At 34.1% G+C, this 17,393-nt stretch overlaps 1 protein-coding gene across 2 annotated transcripts in view; it reads right to left on the minus strand.

Moving 5' to 3' along the window:
• LOC149791647 (lymphocyte antigen 75-like) overlaps positions 1-17,393 on the minus strand; it is a 195,995-nt gene that overhangs the window by 19,697 nt on the left and 158,905 nt on the right. For both annotated transcript variants that reach the window (XM_089970198.1, XM_089970197.1), the window contains exons 46-53: positions 15,915-15,976; positions 14,351-14,451; positions 13,838-13,972; positions 11,046-11,165; positions 10,461-10,612; positions 9,675-9,762; positions 4,581-4,840; positions 2,852-3,017 (exon numbers count right to left, since the gene is read on the minus strand). In XM_089970198.1, coding sequence (XP_089826324.1) covers positions 2,852-3,017; positions 4,581-4,840; positions 9,675-9,762; positions 10,461-10,612; positions 11,046-11,165; positions 13,838-13,972; positions 14,351-14,451; positions 15,915-15,976 — 1,084 coding nt within the window. The remainder of the gene's footprint in view (positions 1-2,851; positions 3,018-4,580; positions 4,841-9,674; positions 9,763-10,460; positions 10,613-11,045; positions 11,166-13,837; positions 13,973-14,350; positions 14,452-15,914; positions 15,977-17,393) is intronic.

Consider the following 17,393-nt stretch of genomic DNA (forward strand, 5'->3'; position numbering starts at 1 on the left):
ACGATTTAATAGGGATTAGAATAAGGTTATCTAAACTAACGGTCGAATTTTTAAATTGTTGAGCCGGAAAGGGCATAAGGGAGATAACTGGAATTCTTCTTCCTGTTCTACGCCGGCCAGCTTTGAAACATCGTTTCTATTTTCGCTTCTGTTTACATTTAAGTAATGATGAATGTAGTCCCAGTTTGTTTAGTGTAGATCACATTGTAGTGTGGAGAGCCAATGAATGATCATTTAAAGCAATTAATGAAGGTCCATCATAGCATAAACGGGTTGACTGGCGTGTATCACGTGATGGCGGTTTGTTCAAAAACAAAGAAAGTTGTAGCAGTGAAGCAAGACAGCTGAGAAAAAGTCTAATTGTTCTCGTTTAAACAACAAGGAGATGAAGAAACACATACGAACTGAACAGCCAATACATGATGAACACAATAACGTAGACGAAGACAGGCAACAAGCACATATATCATGAAAACGGCACAAAAAACGAAACAGCTGCTTCAAGCCGGTTAAGCGATAGTGGCCATCTTGAACGCATCGAATGTAAATATTCTATTTTCAGAATAAAACTATAGATAGTACGACACACGTGCTTGACTTTTTCTTGTTACTTTCTCGGGACACATACTATTATCGATTGTGGATACTAAAATTAGAAACAATTTAAGTGAATCACATCATGATTTATATTCTAACCATTAGAAAGGTCATATATTCTTTGCTTTTGCTGGTGATATCATTATTTTAGTTTAAACACCAGCTAATTCGGCAAACTGCATATTATTAGAACTGAGCGTTTCAAAATGTCGATTACATTCAAGCATTCATTGCGAAATCCTGGTTACTTTTTTAATGAGATTTTACTTATTTATAAATCAGGTCTTAATTATATTTACCGACCCTTGAGCCACATTAAAGAATTATCTATATATGTCTTCTCCCTTCAAAAAGACAAAACATTTACGAATTGGATTGGTTTAACATGATCCCTTTACGATTCAAATTGGTCTAACATAGTCCCTGTACGATTCGGATTGGTTTAACATAATCCCTTTACGATTCGGATTGGTTTAACAAGCAGTAGGCAACATCAAGGAAAGGACATTTTATCAGCAAACAAATGAAGCAATAATAAACCCTTACATGAATAACACAAACGATTTGACTCATGGAAGTTGCAAAGCAACATACTAAACAATGGCTGCATTACATAATCTCAAAAGCCCATTGGAAAGGTTATACAATAAAATAGTTTAACAAGCGGAAATTATTTTGAAATTTCAATCGTAACGTAATTCACAGAGAGGATATATGAGGAATCAGACATAAACATGCACTGGCGCACTTTAATAGGGTGGCGTGCAAAGATACACAGACATTCTCAGTTGGTATCTTCTCTGTTCGTTTCGCCATCCTGTGCAAATTTCCATAGTCCGTTAAAATATTGTTTATTTAAATAATGCAAAACAGACAGACACAATCGAAAATCAAGCACAATGCATAAATGCACAGGATTTCGCTTTACTCCGCCTCTCTCTCTCTTTCTCTCTCATGTGGTAATGGTAATAACTATGAGTTTAGGAAAGTGACAGAGTTCATTCTTTGTTTTAACAATTTCGATACGCTGGTTATTGTCGATTTCTAAATTGACAAATAGAACATTCAAGTACTTTTGCAGAAAAAAAGCATACAAGAAACGTCTCAATCGCTTTCGTGTTTGCCGGTTACCTTGTTTGAAGAAACATTGTTATTGGCGCGTTCCTTAACTACAAACAGTTGAGCACTATGATAATGTTAAAGAGGAGATCCATTAGTAGAGTACGCCTGTGAAGTTAAACGTTTGACATTTTAGTTATGTATTTTTATATCCGTCAATCCTGTTCCATTCTCATTCCCATTTTAATTCGTATTGTGGGCCATACCGACCCGAACAAAATGTTAACATTCCTTTTAAAGTACATACCAATCCATAATGAAAATTTTTAATATGGTCATAGTGATCCACTCAATCTTAAGTTTCCATAGGAATCCATAGCGTCCCATCCACAATGTTAAATTTGCATGAGCCACCATAGGATCACAAATGAAATATTAAATTCACATCAATGGCTTTCGCAATCCATCACTATGTTAATTTACTTAAATTGCCAGTGTCAGGACCCATGTAAAATACCCGAAGATGGCCATATTGTTCTATCGGCATGATACATTTCTATATATGGCCATGGTGACATCAGTTGTGTGATATTCATACAGATGTCAGTAAAGTACCAAACATGTAGCATTCCCATACATGGCCATATTATCTCTTGCAAATAATCATGGGTCAAAAGCAAAACAAAATAGGGTTGATACTCAATGTTTGATGAAAAGCCTATTCAGTGAGCAACATTAAAAGAATTACTTCAGCTTTTATAAGAATTTAGCAAAAGCGTACATTTTCATTGGCCGTTTTTGGCTGTGTTGATTATCAAGCAATATAGCACAAAGATAGTAACAAGTACAAATTAACTATCATGGAATTGTCGGGGGATGATTACCGAAAAAAATCTATGAAGTTTTGTATAAATATTTGAGTTCTATTGCATCTCTTCAACAAGTTTAGTTTATCTTGTTGGATCCAGTTTGATCGAAAGATATTAAGAAGATAAAATAATCAACGCACGATAGAATCGATTCTCTCTGGATCATAATCAATGTAGATCAGAGTCGAATCATTCTGGATCAGTTTAGCGACCAAATAGCTTGTGCCAAGGAAATGCAAAGACATATCTGGGTAATTTGAAGATGTTTGAATTCGACCCCTTGCAAGACAAATAATGACGTATATGAGGACGACAAAATGACATACCTGTTGAAGTTTGGCATACGGGTGGATGAGAACTATTGCATGGAACTTGTCTAAAAAAGCCTTCATTGATGGTGACACACATGTTCTCCCGTAGATTTGGCTCTCCATAATCCCAGTTTGTGTAGGTCACTGGAGCGCCACTGATCCATTCAAAAACGCCTCTTGCCTTGGCGGAGGAAAAAGGAAACTATATCTAGAGAGCTGAACATTATTATATTCAGTTAACGATTGATATAAAATAATAATGTTCGCCCTTTAAGTTTTGGTTATAGAGCTAATATAAAATATTCATAGTTCATCCGAACAAAGTACAGTTTTGAAAGACCGGATGCTTTATTTTGTTGTCCTCAATGTTCTTCCTCGCAAAACGGTCGTTCAATTCGGGATTAATTTCATATATAGGCTTACTTGGTCTAGTTGAAAATAAAGTCCGAATGAAATATCAAAACCGTAAACAGTAAACCGGTCGCAAACATAGAATAATCAAGATGAACATATTGTGGAAATTGCTCCAATAGCTTAGAATTACGAAAAAGTGTGTTCATGATGAAAATTCTCTATGTAATACAACTATTTATAAATACCATGTATTAACATCATTTTTAACTATTAATTTTCAAATCTTTATAAAGATTTTATATAAGTGAATACGGCGGTCATGTGAATCACAAAGGGAATATGCCAGAACATCTGATTGGTAAATGGTTAAAAATGATAAAGAACAGTTAGGGAAACAAAAAGTGTTTCTTCCTATAGTGAACAGGAAGAGTAAGTTTTTTAGTTAAACACAAAATATGCAATCTTCTGATGAATGCGAGTATGCGATGCACTAATTCATTTATTACGATGTTTAAATTGGATCCACTAATTCACAATCGTTCAATTATTTCTGGATTTATTATCAGTGTCAGCCGATATATTGGACTGCAGAATCAGTATGAATAGCAAAAAATGTCGTGTTCTTTGCGAATCGAAGAGTTGAGAGTAGATTGAAAAAAAGTTCTTATAAGGCTAGGCGCAGCAGTGTTTCGTTAATATTATGATAAGATTCACGCTACAATATTGTTCAATTTTGACCATTCAGTACGTGGAGGTATTTGATTCTGGCATGTGGTATTTATACGACCTATAAAGGAATATGTGTTGAACCGCACCATGAAAAGTATGGTCCTGTTGCTACGTATTAGGATAACCATATCATATCTTATATACAAAAGTCAAAGACTTTGGTAGATGAAAACTAGTCTAAAATTTAACTCAAATTGCAATTAAAACATGACAGACCTTGCATGATGGATATAGGGTAGCACTTCAAGAATCCATGACAATAGTCACAATAGTTGATTCATTTGCATATATCTTTGCTTTCTGTTGAAGTTTTTTTTTGGTGAAATATATGGTCAGTTTAGTTTGGTACATTCTCATTTCGAAAAACATTGTACAAGCAATAGAAACATGCGTCGGACTGATCATTCAAAGCAAACTTACATATTCAGCTTCTGGGACAAAAGAGAACACTTTCAATAGCATGTTTAAAAGTATGTACTGGTAACAAATGTATATTTGAGAGATGCACGTTCAGTCAATTTAATACCTTCTATCATTTTAACTATGATAAATAAATTGATGGAAATAAAGATCAAACAGGACCCAATTAGGGCTTTATGCTCATAAGATGCTAATTTTAGCAAGTTACACAAATAATGTAATATTGCAGAAATAACGATACCTTAATATCTGTGAGACCAATCCAGAGGGATGACGCATCGGGAGCATTTGTAGCGCTGAATAGTTCCAGGAAGAGCATGTCATAGAGGTCAGCAATGGTGGCAAGGCTTGCCCCCTCTGCATGGCAAAGAGCCAGAGACTCATACCAGGACTGCGTGGAATTCAGGATCTTATAACATTGTTTAGTGGCGGAGTACATTGTATAATCCGCAGGACAATCCGATGTTGGAACGGTAGGTGTAACCTCAGGGAGACTGGAATCTAAGAACAATATTACTTTAACAACAGCAACAACAATACTACTGCTACTATTACTTATGCTACTACAAATGACAGCAATATATTTTTTCATCATTCATCAATGTCTTAGAAGACAGCGAAATAAAGCAATGACAGGGAAGCAATATGTTTTTCAGCAAGTTAACTCACTACATATATTATCGTCATTGAACGATTTATGCAAATACTAGACTAAATATGTTGTGGTGACAATTATTATTGATGTGGTAATGCGAAGTGGATGCAAAGAAGAGTCAGTAGACATTGACCACAATGAAATGCTCGACTGGAAAGAGTCCCACACCCCTTCGTTCCAATGAGGTCCACGAATTTCTGGCTAGAGAAACTTCCAAGCTTCCATGATAGAGTCATATATGATTCATATGATCTAATGAACACGTTGTTCAAAGGCCGATGTCTCACTGTGCTATTGATGAAATATGGTGGAAACTTCATTCCAGATGTGAACAGCTCTAGGCATTTTACATGTGACAACAAAATATCGATCCCGCAATATGATGCTTCGTCCAAACTTTTCTCAAGGATTCTCAAGCAATACTGTGACATAGACTGGCAACGTTCCGAACTTCCCAACAATTTCAAACCATCGATTACTACATTATAACATCGTTACTACCCTGCACCTTCCTAATGAAGCTGTCTCCTGTGATGAGGCCAGTGAACTTGTTTATTTTTCTTCAGGCATGTAAACATGTGCATTTTGATCGCGTAAATCGGGTATAAATTTAGGTATATATCGCTTATAAGGGTAACATAAAACAGGAAATCCTCCTCATAATACTACCGCTGCTACCACTGCTGCTACTACTAAAACATTACTTTAATATACTATGTTATAGCATACTTTATTTTATTGTTCTTAAGCTTTTTATTTTTAAACGTGGATTAAATTTGACTAATATTAGTAGCATGATTCACATGATATAATACCTCAAATTAATGACTCTATCCTTTTGAATCTGAGAACTATCATGAATATTTGCATAAACTTACAATATCTAACACTATATATATATATATATATATATATATATATATATATATATATATATTATATATATATATATATATTCCTGCTATACCTTTAATTTTGTTATTGTAGAACTCATTAAAAATGCGACATTAATTTTTAAAATAAATGAACATGTACAACAAATACATTTTCACTACAATCCTCAAAAGTGATGTTCATCACAGATATAGCAAGTAATTGTAAACCATACATGATTTTGTGGACTAAAAATTAAACTATATTCTTTCCTGACATGGTTGATAAAATATACACGGGTATAACAAATTAAAACTCTGTTATCAAAGAGTTTCTAAAATAGAAGTTGAGAATTATTGTGTATTTAACGACACTATAAATCGCTAAAATGTACGAAAGAATATCTCATTCTCATTAACAGTTTGTTTATTTCTCTTGTTTTCGTTTTGGTTTTCGTTGTCCTCATAACCACAGGTACAAGATCATCTTTTTTAAATACACTTTCCAATGACTTTTGTCTTCAGGTAAAATGCAACTATAGTCTAACATTTTCACGAAGATTTTTTAAGGAGAGCGTAGTTAAAAAATACAGAAAATAATAATTAAATGATTAAAGAGATCAGCCCACAAATATATTCCGAACTGTATCCCACTAAAGGCTAACTTTGGTAGTTTAATGGGTTTCCCTTTCGCATCCTGACAACTGGCACCATGCTAGTTCGCTATTAAACACTAAAGAAAAACTGCGCCATTTGTTTAATTTGTAAACACGATCTACTATAATTATATCATCTTTAAAGAGAAATGTCATCTTTGTATCGTATTATACATCACTGTTGGAGAGAGGATGACAACAAAATAAAAATAGTTCTTTTATGCCGTTACAGTGAAATCTAATGCACTTTTTATGTTTCCACATTTTGTAAGATATAATGAAGTTCATTTAAATAAAATGATTAATTGAGACCTTTGATTAAAACTTTACTTGTGAAAGATAGATCAGTTGATAATATCAAGAAACTTCTCCCATCTAGATAGGTTATGAATAAATTCATGGGATTTTGTGTTAGGATTTATTTCATTGTGCAGATATGTCTAAAATCACACACTGAAAATATCTTGTCTAGAAATAGGTAGTTTATGTTTTGTTCCCCGCTTCTCATTTGAACAAAATTAGCTAAAAAAGTAGATTTAGGAACAAGACTAACTTTCCTTCTTTTTAGTTGATTTTTCTTTAACTTGTTGTTCAGTATCTTGTAAACAATTTCATGTTATAAGTAATGTTCAAAAGTTCAAACGTTTGTCGATGTTCAATTACTTTATATTGCAACTGTCATATAATTAATTATAGTTTTGATATCCCGAAAATCATAACAACGATTAGTCAATTATACTGACATAATGATCAGTTACAACAATCTCACATTCGAAGTTAATTATCAAGACTATGCGTTTACAATATATATTTGCATTGCAATACTGTCTAATTAAGCATATTTTGCGTAAAGTTCAGACGTAATGACTTCAAGAAATTATTTTGAAGATGAAAAATCAGCAAGGTGTTCAGGAGCAACATAGAGGACAGGACGACCACCGTGAATTTATGTTTAACGGCCTATTCCACCTTTGTTATGTGGAATGAAGGACTTCCTTGTTGTACTGCGCTAGTAGATCATTGTGATGTGATTATTTATTTCCAACGATGGACGAGTCCCTTTATCTAATGCTTGGACTCACACCTCAAACGTTAAAAATGTTCATGGTTCCTCGAAGTTGCTATGCACAAAACATTTACAAACATTATGTTAGTTATACATATGACTAAAATACAAAAACAAATGTGCATTGGCTCCACATGTAAGAGACAACTCATTGTTGTCAGCTATGTTTCAATGAATATTGTTCAATACATGCTGTTCATGTATGGAAAAACTTCAATATGCAATCAGCATGGTGACTACTAACCACGATGGGACCGCGATATGTGTCCTCTAGATTGCATCGGGGGAATTAATCGTTTTAGAGATATCAACTCCTTTGTATAACCAACATGCCAATAGCACGTTGTAAAGTCAATGGAAGCAAAACAAGTATTTTCAGCTCACATGATGTCCAGGACCAAGTTAAGGTTTACAATTCAATGACCTGTATCCACGATTGGACACGATTTTAGGAAATAGAAAATTGAGAGAACTATTGTTCAACAGCAAAACGAATGTTAGCGATTGTCACAAATTGAGGCAGAAACTGTTCAACACGTTATGCCAGTTACATCTTTGGATGATTTAGACAAGAAAGTTCCACATAGAGAAATATAGTTTCCGAAATGTTTTCAATGCTACGTCGATATTTTTACAATGCAAAGAACGAGTTTAAAAATGGTAGCACTTCCAAGGTATTTTCCCCACGGTTTATTGACGAAAACCGTTTTGTCTTGTTCGAGAATAAGTATGTTGAGCTTTGGATACGAAATGGTGGTTCATATCTCATATGAATTAACAATAATAAAAATCTCAACACGTTTAGATTATAGACAATCACATAGAACGGCCATATTTTCCATTGCGGAGCTTGAAACGATTGCTTGTAACAATCCACCGTCTATTAATCATATCGAGGTTGTACATGAATATAGAGCGATGAGAACTAAACTGTCCAATTAATCGCAGTAATGAACATCACTTGCATCGAACGAATCGAATTTATCGTGTTTCAGAATCAATGTAGCAACCCGAAAACCAGCAACATCAAAATTACTAATATTATCACCAGGATGATAGAGTCTACCACGGGTAAATTTGCTCGGACCAATGAAATTAGTAAGATTATATATTCTGGTTTATCCTGCGTGAAATATTCAGCCGAATGTTCATAAGCCTGACAGACACAGCCACGGGAAACTTTAACATAGAACAATAAGAAAATAGGTTATGTACTTGACTCAGATGGCGAACAGAACGTGGCAACACAAATATTGGTTGTCGACCACGACAAAGAAATCACAAAACTTAGAGATCAATACGATGAACTGGAAAAGTTATATAATCGGTTCGTAATCATGTCTGTAGAAACAGTAAAACCATCGATGATTTGTAGGGGGGAAGCCCTAGGAAATGGTAATGAATCTTGCCGATATTGCCACGCAATTAACCGCATCGAAAGGTAATATTTAATTATTACAAGCTAAACTAGATATCGAGAAAGTGCGTAGAAACAAGATTTTATACCGATTTTGTGCCGCTTTTGACGATGAAGCAAGCAGTGATCACCTCACTGAGTTGTTCAGAGATCTCACTATCATATTTGTTTAGCGGAAATACGTGGCGGAAAACGGCCATTTACTAAAACAATTGAGACTCTGTTAAAACGTTGAACAAAGACATTCACGGGTAGTTGAATCTGGATCGGAGTTGATGTCACTAACATGACTGATTCCACGCAGACATTTGCACTGCAACTCTGCATTGGTTTTTTGTTATGTATTACTATTATAAATGTTTTTCATTATTTTCGGCGTAGCAGCAGGGATGTGGGGCCACCAGGAGCATTTTTGACGTTTGATTGAGAGGTCCAAACATCAGACAGAAGAACCCGCCACAGTTGGCGAACATTAATCACATCGCAATGCCACAATAGCTCTGTCCTTGGGTATGAGGCGTCGATCAAAAAATGTAGGAGTATGCAATTAAAAATAAATTCACCGTGTCGACTGCTTCAGGGCATGATTTGTACATTCTTCTGTACAATTGGTCTAATTCTTTGCAAATACATTAGTTAATAATGTATACCAAATACATATATACATGCCTCTAGGACCCTGACATACAAAACCACGCACTGAAGCACAGTTCAGGTTGTTCCATGTTCCATCGGGATACATTTCCACACAATACTCCTGAAACATATTGCGAAAGAACATCATGACATGAACAATAACATACTAAAACAGATTTATATATCACGTACACTGAAAAAACTTTGCTGTACAATGGGATTTCTTATATATATATATATATATATATATATATATATATATATATATATATATATATATATATATATATATACACATAAATGCATGTTCGCATTTCTTGTTAACATTGCGTCCCATCTCATAAGCTGCGTAACTTTTATCTTGCGATGTTAAAGAGCACGCGTCGAGACATAACTCGAGAAAGTTTTCCATTGATTATCGCTACTCACATTTGAAGTAGTTGCTGACAGAAATTATGTCTGTCCTCACGTGACCGATAGTGCACTGGTAATTCCACGATTAAAATGTTTAGAAAATAATGGCAAATATTTTACTTTTATTTTTTCTTCATGTAAATTTATATACCATACACATGTAATGTTACCTACTGCAACTTTTTTTTAAAATCGTGTTTTTGCACTTCGCGTATTTAAATTTTGATTAGATAATAAAGAATCAACTTTTTCGTTGTTGGGAAAAGCTATTTTCTCCGTTATTTGATTTCAATTTCGTTGCTCTATGATTTTAGCTGGAATATAAATTGTAATACAATAATCACTTTCCTCATCGTACTTCCCGTTGGAAATATATCTAGTACAATGTTAGCATATACTGTATACCATGTCATGTTCAGACGGTTCTTCTGCTCTGAAATTGGAGTATTGGACAGGAGAATTGTCTTCCCACTCATATTTGCCATTCACATCTAGGTCATTTAAGCCGATGAAAACCGACAAACCACCGGCCTCACGCATACGTAGCACCAAAAACACTGAAAGACGAAATAGATCACCATGTAAACGATATGTAATGCAACTGTTGTCATGGTAATGCCTAACATTTCATGAAACTCCATAATCACAAATAGGAGACCCTTTTTCCTTTCATACTGTAATATCTATAATATAATATGTGTATTCCTTTTAATTGTACACATGTTACTTTCTTTTCAAAACTGACTGCCCTACAAATCTTGTTATCTTCAAGGCTTCTTAACATTCAGTAAGCTGAATCTTTGAAGGACGTTTGCAAATGCATAATGAATTATTAGGTAGTTTCTTTATATAAAATAAGGTCAACTGCAAGACCCTTTCTCGCTCACGTAACCAAACTTTATATTATTTAATATTAAGTAATATAAACATAATATAAACACGTACATTACATGAAGGTAGCCTTAAAATGACTATGTCTTCACAGTTTACCTTGTTCTAGCCGCGAATTGATGCTGGCAAGATTGAAACCCGGTCCATATTTACTGCAGGCTTTCTTAGCTCTGATCCAGTCATACCTGCCTGTAGATTGGATCATAAAGCACTTGCTACCTACAAGAAATGAAAGTTATGGTACTTATAACATCAGGTAAATAGGAAACTAATCAGGAAAGTATAAAACCCTATTAGTGTCATTATTAATCTTTACTTGGGTCATGTCACACTAAACATCCTAATAATAACTCCATAACACTGCATACATAATGCCTAACGATAGAACTGAACTATAATAACAAAGTGGAGAAAGTCTCATACAGTTATTAAATTTGGGAGTTTTCTTTAAACCAATTGGGCTGATTAATAATTTAATATTGTATAAAATATTCTAAATTGTTTGCAAACTAGCTTGAACCGCTTGAACGGCAATTAGGTTGGAAATGTTTTCAAGTACTTTGTTAAAACGTGAACATAAATTTGCTTTTGTTGACCATAATATGTCAGAAAAATTGCTTAGTGAACTTCTCCATCTAAAGGGTATAAACGTAAAGCACGAGCACACGTATTGATTTCAGCAACGACTGAAAAGCACTGACATCTGGACCCAAAATATTTAATAAATATTGAATATACTTAACGTTCAAATGCATTCAACATTTTAGGATGGAATATAACCTTCTTATTTACGTCTATATTTAATTTCTCCTGTTTGCTTGACCTTTGTCTGTAACTGAGGGTTGAGGACTGGCCGACCTGAGTATTCTTATGTTTCTTTTGTGTTTGCAACTTATTAATAAGTTGTTTGGATTTGTGATACAACGTTTTCGAATATTTGGGAGTTAATTCATATTTATGTTGGACACTCTTATATTTTCACTAGTAATTTAAACATATTTGTTGATTTTAATAAACTCTTTTGTTTTGCTTTCTTTCTTTTGTTTAGTTTATAAACATTAAGTCGTAGCATAAATTCAGGGATCGTCTAGTATCTGAATTTGTTAAAAACGTTTCAAGAGATATTAAAATTGTCTTTTAACTTCAAATTAACTTTTTTATACTGAATTTTCCCTGTCGCTGGCATAAATTTCATTTTCACACATTGGAAAAATCTTGAGTGGAACCAATTAGCATACGCAATGCCATTTAAAATGAAGAACTTTAACCCAGGAAGAGTCAGAGTATTTTAAAAAGGTCGAGTTGCTTGAGCTTAAAAGACATTATGTTATTTCTGAAAAGAAAGCATATGTGGCAAAACAATAGATGCAAACTATTTTGGTTCATTATTTAGTAGTGTATGAAATTTTGGATGATAGTGCTTTGAGTATGATTAATAGGTCTGTCTCTGCAAATGGACAAGAGTTTTTGAATTGTATAGAATAAACTGGGTAAACCCATGCTGAGTTTGCAAATGAAAAAGAACAACTCTTTCATAGCGGAGCTCAGCCAAGAATGTTGATAATTATGATAACCTGAGAAAAATCGTATTAATTGTAGAGCTCAATAATTGCACATGTAGTGATGTGAATACCTACCTTTACGAGAAAAATATCAAAAATTAAAATATGCTGTTCGAAATCTGACAAACAAGTTTCATTTGTCAATAAGTTTTCCTCTCAGCAGGTTTGGGTAAAAACATATCTCAGTTTTATGTGAGCCAAATCTATATATGCCACAACTTTCAGAAAACTAATCTCAGATAAGACTGATAAAAAATAATTACTAGCTCTTATGCGCATTTATTGTCAAAAAAATGCATGTCATTTCTGAATGCTACTTGGTAAAAAAATAAGCAAAAGAATAAAGAAACAAATGCTCGAAATATTCTAATTTATCAGAGATCAAGGTCGCAGTGCTGTAATAAAAGAAATCTGTTGGAGGGTAAAACAAACACCAATATGATTTTATCATGATGAATTCTAATTATGAACTATTCAGGCAGAAAGAGTTCATATGACTTATTGTTGATTCTGCAAAGCCTATCCATATTAATATATAACGGGAAGTATGAGCTTCTCAGAGTCTTTTGTTATCAGTTACTTTGGATTTTTTGCATGAGAAGTCTTCAAGTGAATGATTTCTTAATCGGGAGTAGCGTATGTCTTTTTTAATGCTTTCATCCAATATGTCATTGTGAAATCAGATGTAGTCCCAGGATTCGTGACTGTTGGAGCAATGTTTCTTTACCTTATGAGGGTATTCATTTGTACTACGCAATGACCCTAATGGAAATAAAAGTTTTATTTAATCAAAATGGAAATGACAAGCCTTGTTTGGAACAAAAGTTAATCCTAATGACAATCTCTGATTTTAATCCTGCCCGTGCAGTTACTAGAACTATGTCAAGATGAGCTCCTGGAAAGATGCTGATCAGGAAATTATTAATTTAGTTGAAGCATTTATTGGTCATTCTTTAGATAAGATCCCCAATTCGACTAGTAATACTTTTAAAAAAGAGGGAGAAATTCCGAGAAAATGTTCCAGTGGTAGCAGAACTTTATTATAAGAGTTCTTATTCAAATTCTCATAATCAGCATTCATATAAGTCTATTTTAAAATCGTAAAATATTAATGTCTTTGAGGACGGTGAATTTCAATATTCGTTAGACACCTCCACGTTTTCCAAAATAACTTAGGAACAAAAGAAACTGCACCGAATAAAGAGATAAGATCACTTGCAGAGTCGTTATTTCTTATTAATTTGTGATTTCAAAAAAATTCAGGGTTTGAATTCTTTTTTGTTTAGTCTTTAAGTGACATCTTCGTAAACGGTTCTTCTAACATCTTACCAAATGCAAAGAAATCTGGCAGACAACCTCCTACAGCTGCTTGTGTAGGTGGAAGTGGCGTTATGTTATTGCCAATGATCGATCTTTTGCAAACAAACGGCAATATTCTGTTGCAGTCCTCATCAGACCAAACACCTGCAGGTAAAAGATCGTTATGCTCTTGTATTTGTTGTGAGACGATTTGAAATATAGTGCCAGACTACCTACTAGGGACGAGGAAAGTTAATGAACGACAGGAACGAAAGTTATAAGAATTGCTAAGTGGGAAAGATTATAAAGTAGAATTAAATCAAACTAAAGACTAGAAATATCCACCCATATACATTTCAATAAATTTGCTGCGATTGAGAATGGATTCACAAGGAAATTGAGAAGTAAAGAGGTTGAAGAGTGTTATAAAGATATCTTACATAATATAGAGAAATAATTATGAAAATTTACTTATTCGGTTTGCTTGGTCAAAGATTAGAGAAGAACTATATCACTCTCTAGCTTATCCAAAGTTTAACTCACCTCCGCCAGAAGTCATAGCAACGCATGCTGCCATGTAATTTTCATTATCCGGCTCGTTATTAGCCCAGTTGACGAAATCGACCGAAGTCCTGTCAGACCACCTACGAATATATATATACATTAATGAGACTGCATTTGGTACTAAAATGGCTCTGTCATATGTCAGAATTTTCAAGGTAAGACTTGAGAAAAAAGCTTTCGAACGAGGTACCCTATATACCTCACAGTTGGTGTCGATTCTTTAAGGACATAGACTTAAAATGGATTGAAGCGGACGACAATTTCAAAATATTTCTTGAATTTGCCAGTAGCTTTGAACCTACTATCAAATTTATTTCGGAGTCAAGAACGGGTCCAGTATATCTTTGAATATTCAATCTATCTTCTTGTCGGGGAACATGGAAACTACTGATGCATGCTAGGATTTACTCTCAACCAGCTGCCATTTCCAGAAGGAAATAAACATCCCTAACGGTATCTGAGTTCGTACGAAGCACATATGGTGTAATCTTGCTACCTTTAAAAAGGGACTATGATAACTCAAGGAGACCCTTAGATGGAGATGGTGCAGAAGGAGATGTATAAATGAAGCTATTATGAAACTAGAATCCTCAGAATCGAAGTCCTCCCGAAATATAACAACAAGCAAAGCAGCAAGCGTGTCCCTTTCGTTATAACATTCCACCGCGATACCACAACTCTACAAGACTTTCATTCTAACGTATTGGCATTACATTGAATAACCCAAAGGTATGCATATAATATTTCAAGACGATGGGATGTCGAGCCAGGAATGCAGTGTATCTTCTGATATGCAGCATCTGTTGATTTTAGAAAATGAATGAATAATTACAACAGCCACATTCGCAAACAAATAAACCCGAATGTCGCCAATCACTAAACCGCAATTAGAAATTCACTCAAGTCTTCGAAATGCCACCGATTGAACCCAGAATGGGTGAATCGGAATTGAACGATACTGAATGCAACAATTAAAACTCATCAAGACTTCTGCCTAGATGAAATAAACCGAACCTTCAAGTTACAGTCTTATCGGAATCACAAAGTGTCATCAGTTGTCATATGTCGAAAATTTTTCTATATTCTTTTCGCAAGTAATTATTATTATTATTATTATTATTATTATTATTATTATTATTATTATTATTAGTACAGTTATTATCCTTTATATCGCTACAAAATTATCTTGACATCGTTTCTGACAACCTGCATGCATAACTCCACAGGTATATAATTTCAACTGAATATCTCTTGTGGATGGTGTTGATTTTTCGGCACGCGTCCGTCTTTTGTGCTCAACCTGGAATTAGGTCAAAGCAAGATGGTTCTCTATGTGATATACGCAAAACCACCCTCATTTATTATTCATAGAAAACGTTTTAGTTTTATATTTCTTGTTGTAGATTCACCCTAGTGATTCTACAGGTAGGTGTCTATAATTTCTATTAGATTATATGTTTAGTGCTTGCTTTGTATATGTACTCCTTATATTATCCTGGCGCAGAACTTGTTTGCTTGAACATTGGATCACCGTCATACTCACGTTAAACCTGTAAATGATAATTCACTGAGCCCAATCCAAGATCTTGCATCTAGTTCACTAACCTAAAGAAGAAGAAAAAACCACAATGTATGCGTTCCATGTTGTCTATCAATGTGTGTGTGTCAACATATTATCGATAGAAAATCGCAGGGATTTATAGTGCGTACGTTAGAAGTAGGCCGTACCATTCAGTCGCTGGCGAAAATACTCACAAAACTGTTCAAATTGTTATTTATTAATGAAATACAGCTTTATGCCAAAACACTAAAAATGGCGTTTGGCAGATTGTGTTTTGCATAGTATAATTACAATTGAAACGGATTTGCTTTTATTCTATTAGAAAAAAAATAGTTTCTGCGATATATCAGGTTCGGAAACAGAATAAAAGCTAGGTAAGGAAGTTTACAGTCCTCTTTTTCTTTCAGACGATACATCATCAACACCTTGCTTTATAAGCTCCGAAGTGACATTAACTTACGAGTTGAACAATTACATATAGGTCAATCATTACGAAGTCTAAATAAAGAAATTGAAGAAAAGTAACATCTTACAGCCATTCTTGTGGAGAATTTGCCCTCGATAACTGATTATTAAACGTACTTGGAGGAAAACTAATACAACAGAATAAGCATATAATAAATTCGTTATGTTTCTAATGCTGCAATGCGTAGTCAGTACCAAGAGTTTATGTGTTAAAAAATGAGGTACAGTCTCGTATACTGCACGATTAGAAGACCAACTCCTCTAGAAAATGAATAAAAATTGAACTACACATTCAGTATAATGATGCTAAATCGTAGAAACACTGGGAGTTTTGATAACTGATATTAACAACAGATCCAGATTCCGGACTGCACCAAACAGAACTTGTAGGATCAAACATGGACTAGTAAGTATTATTTTATTTTCTGATGTTTGCTTAGACGTATTGCAAAACTTGTGACCTCATATGTTGGTCATTGTTGTTTTGTTTTCTTGTAAAGGTATGATTTTGCATATTTATCTTATCATAAAAGCTAATAAAGTATAGTTGGTTTCGTGTAAATGACCCTGCACTTACACATAGCCACATTTTCGTTTGCATTTTGTACCAAGGTATCAGATGCAAGTAGTTAGAATTTGTTCGAAGACGTTTTTCTAACGTGATAATTCTGCAATATAGACATTCCTATGATAGCTACAATGTCTCCTACAAAGAATGATAATATTAGTTTTATCTCTGCTGCCATCATCCCATTTTTGGTATATCAAGGAATTTATATTGTGTGTGTATCAAACCTAACTTTTGATAATGTTACGCGTTCTCTAGCGCTGTTTCCGGAAAACAAATAAGTACTAGGACATGTTATACAGTATGGTTGTTTCTTATCTATCCAGTTACATAGTGGTAAATAATGACTTTTTCTTTTAACAAGGCCAAGGTTCAGTGGCGAAATGCTATATTTTATCAAAAGTCAAAGCAAGATGAAGGGGTTGTTC

The sequence above is a fragment of the Sinohyriopsis cumingii genome, chromosome 9, assembly GCF_028554795.1.
Source record: "Sinohyriopsis cumingii isolate HCF-2022 chromosome 9, ASM2855479v2, whole genome shotgun sequence".
In the NCBI taxonomy this organism is placed as follows: domain Eukaryota; kingdom Metazoa; phylum Mollusca; class Bivalvia; order Unionida; family Unionidae; genus Sinohyriopsis; species Sinohyriopsis cumingii.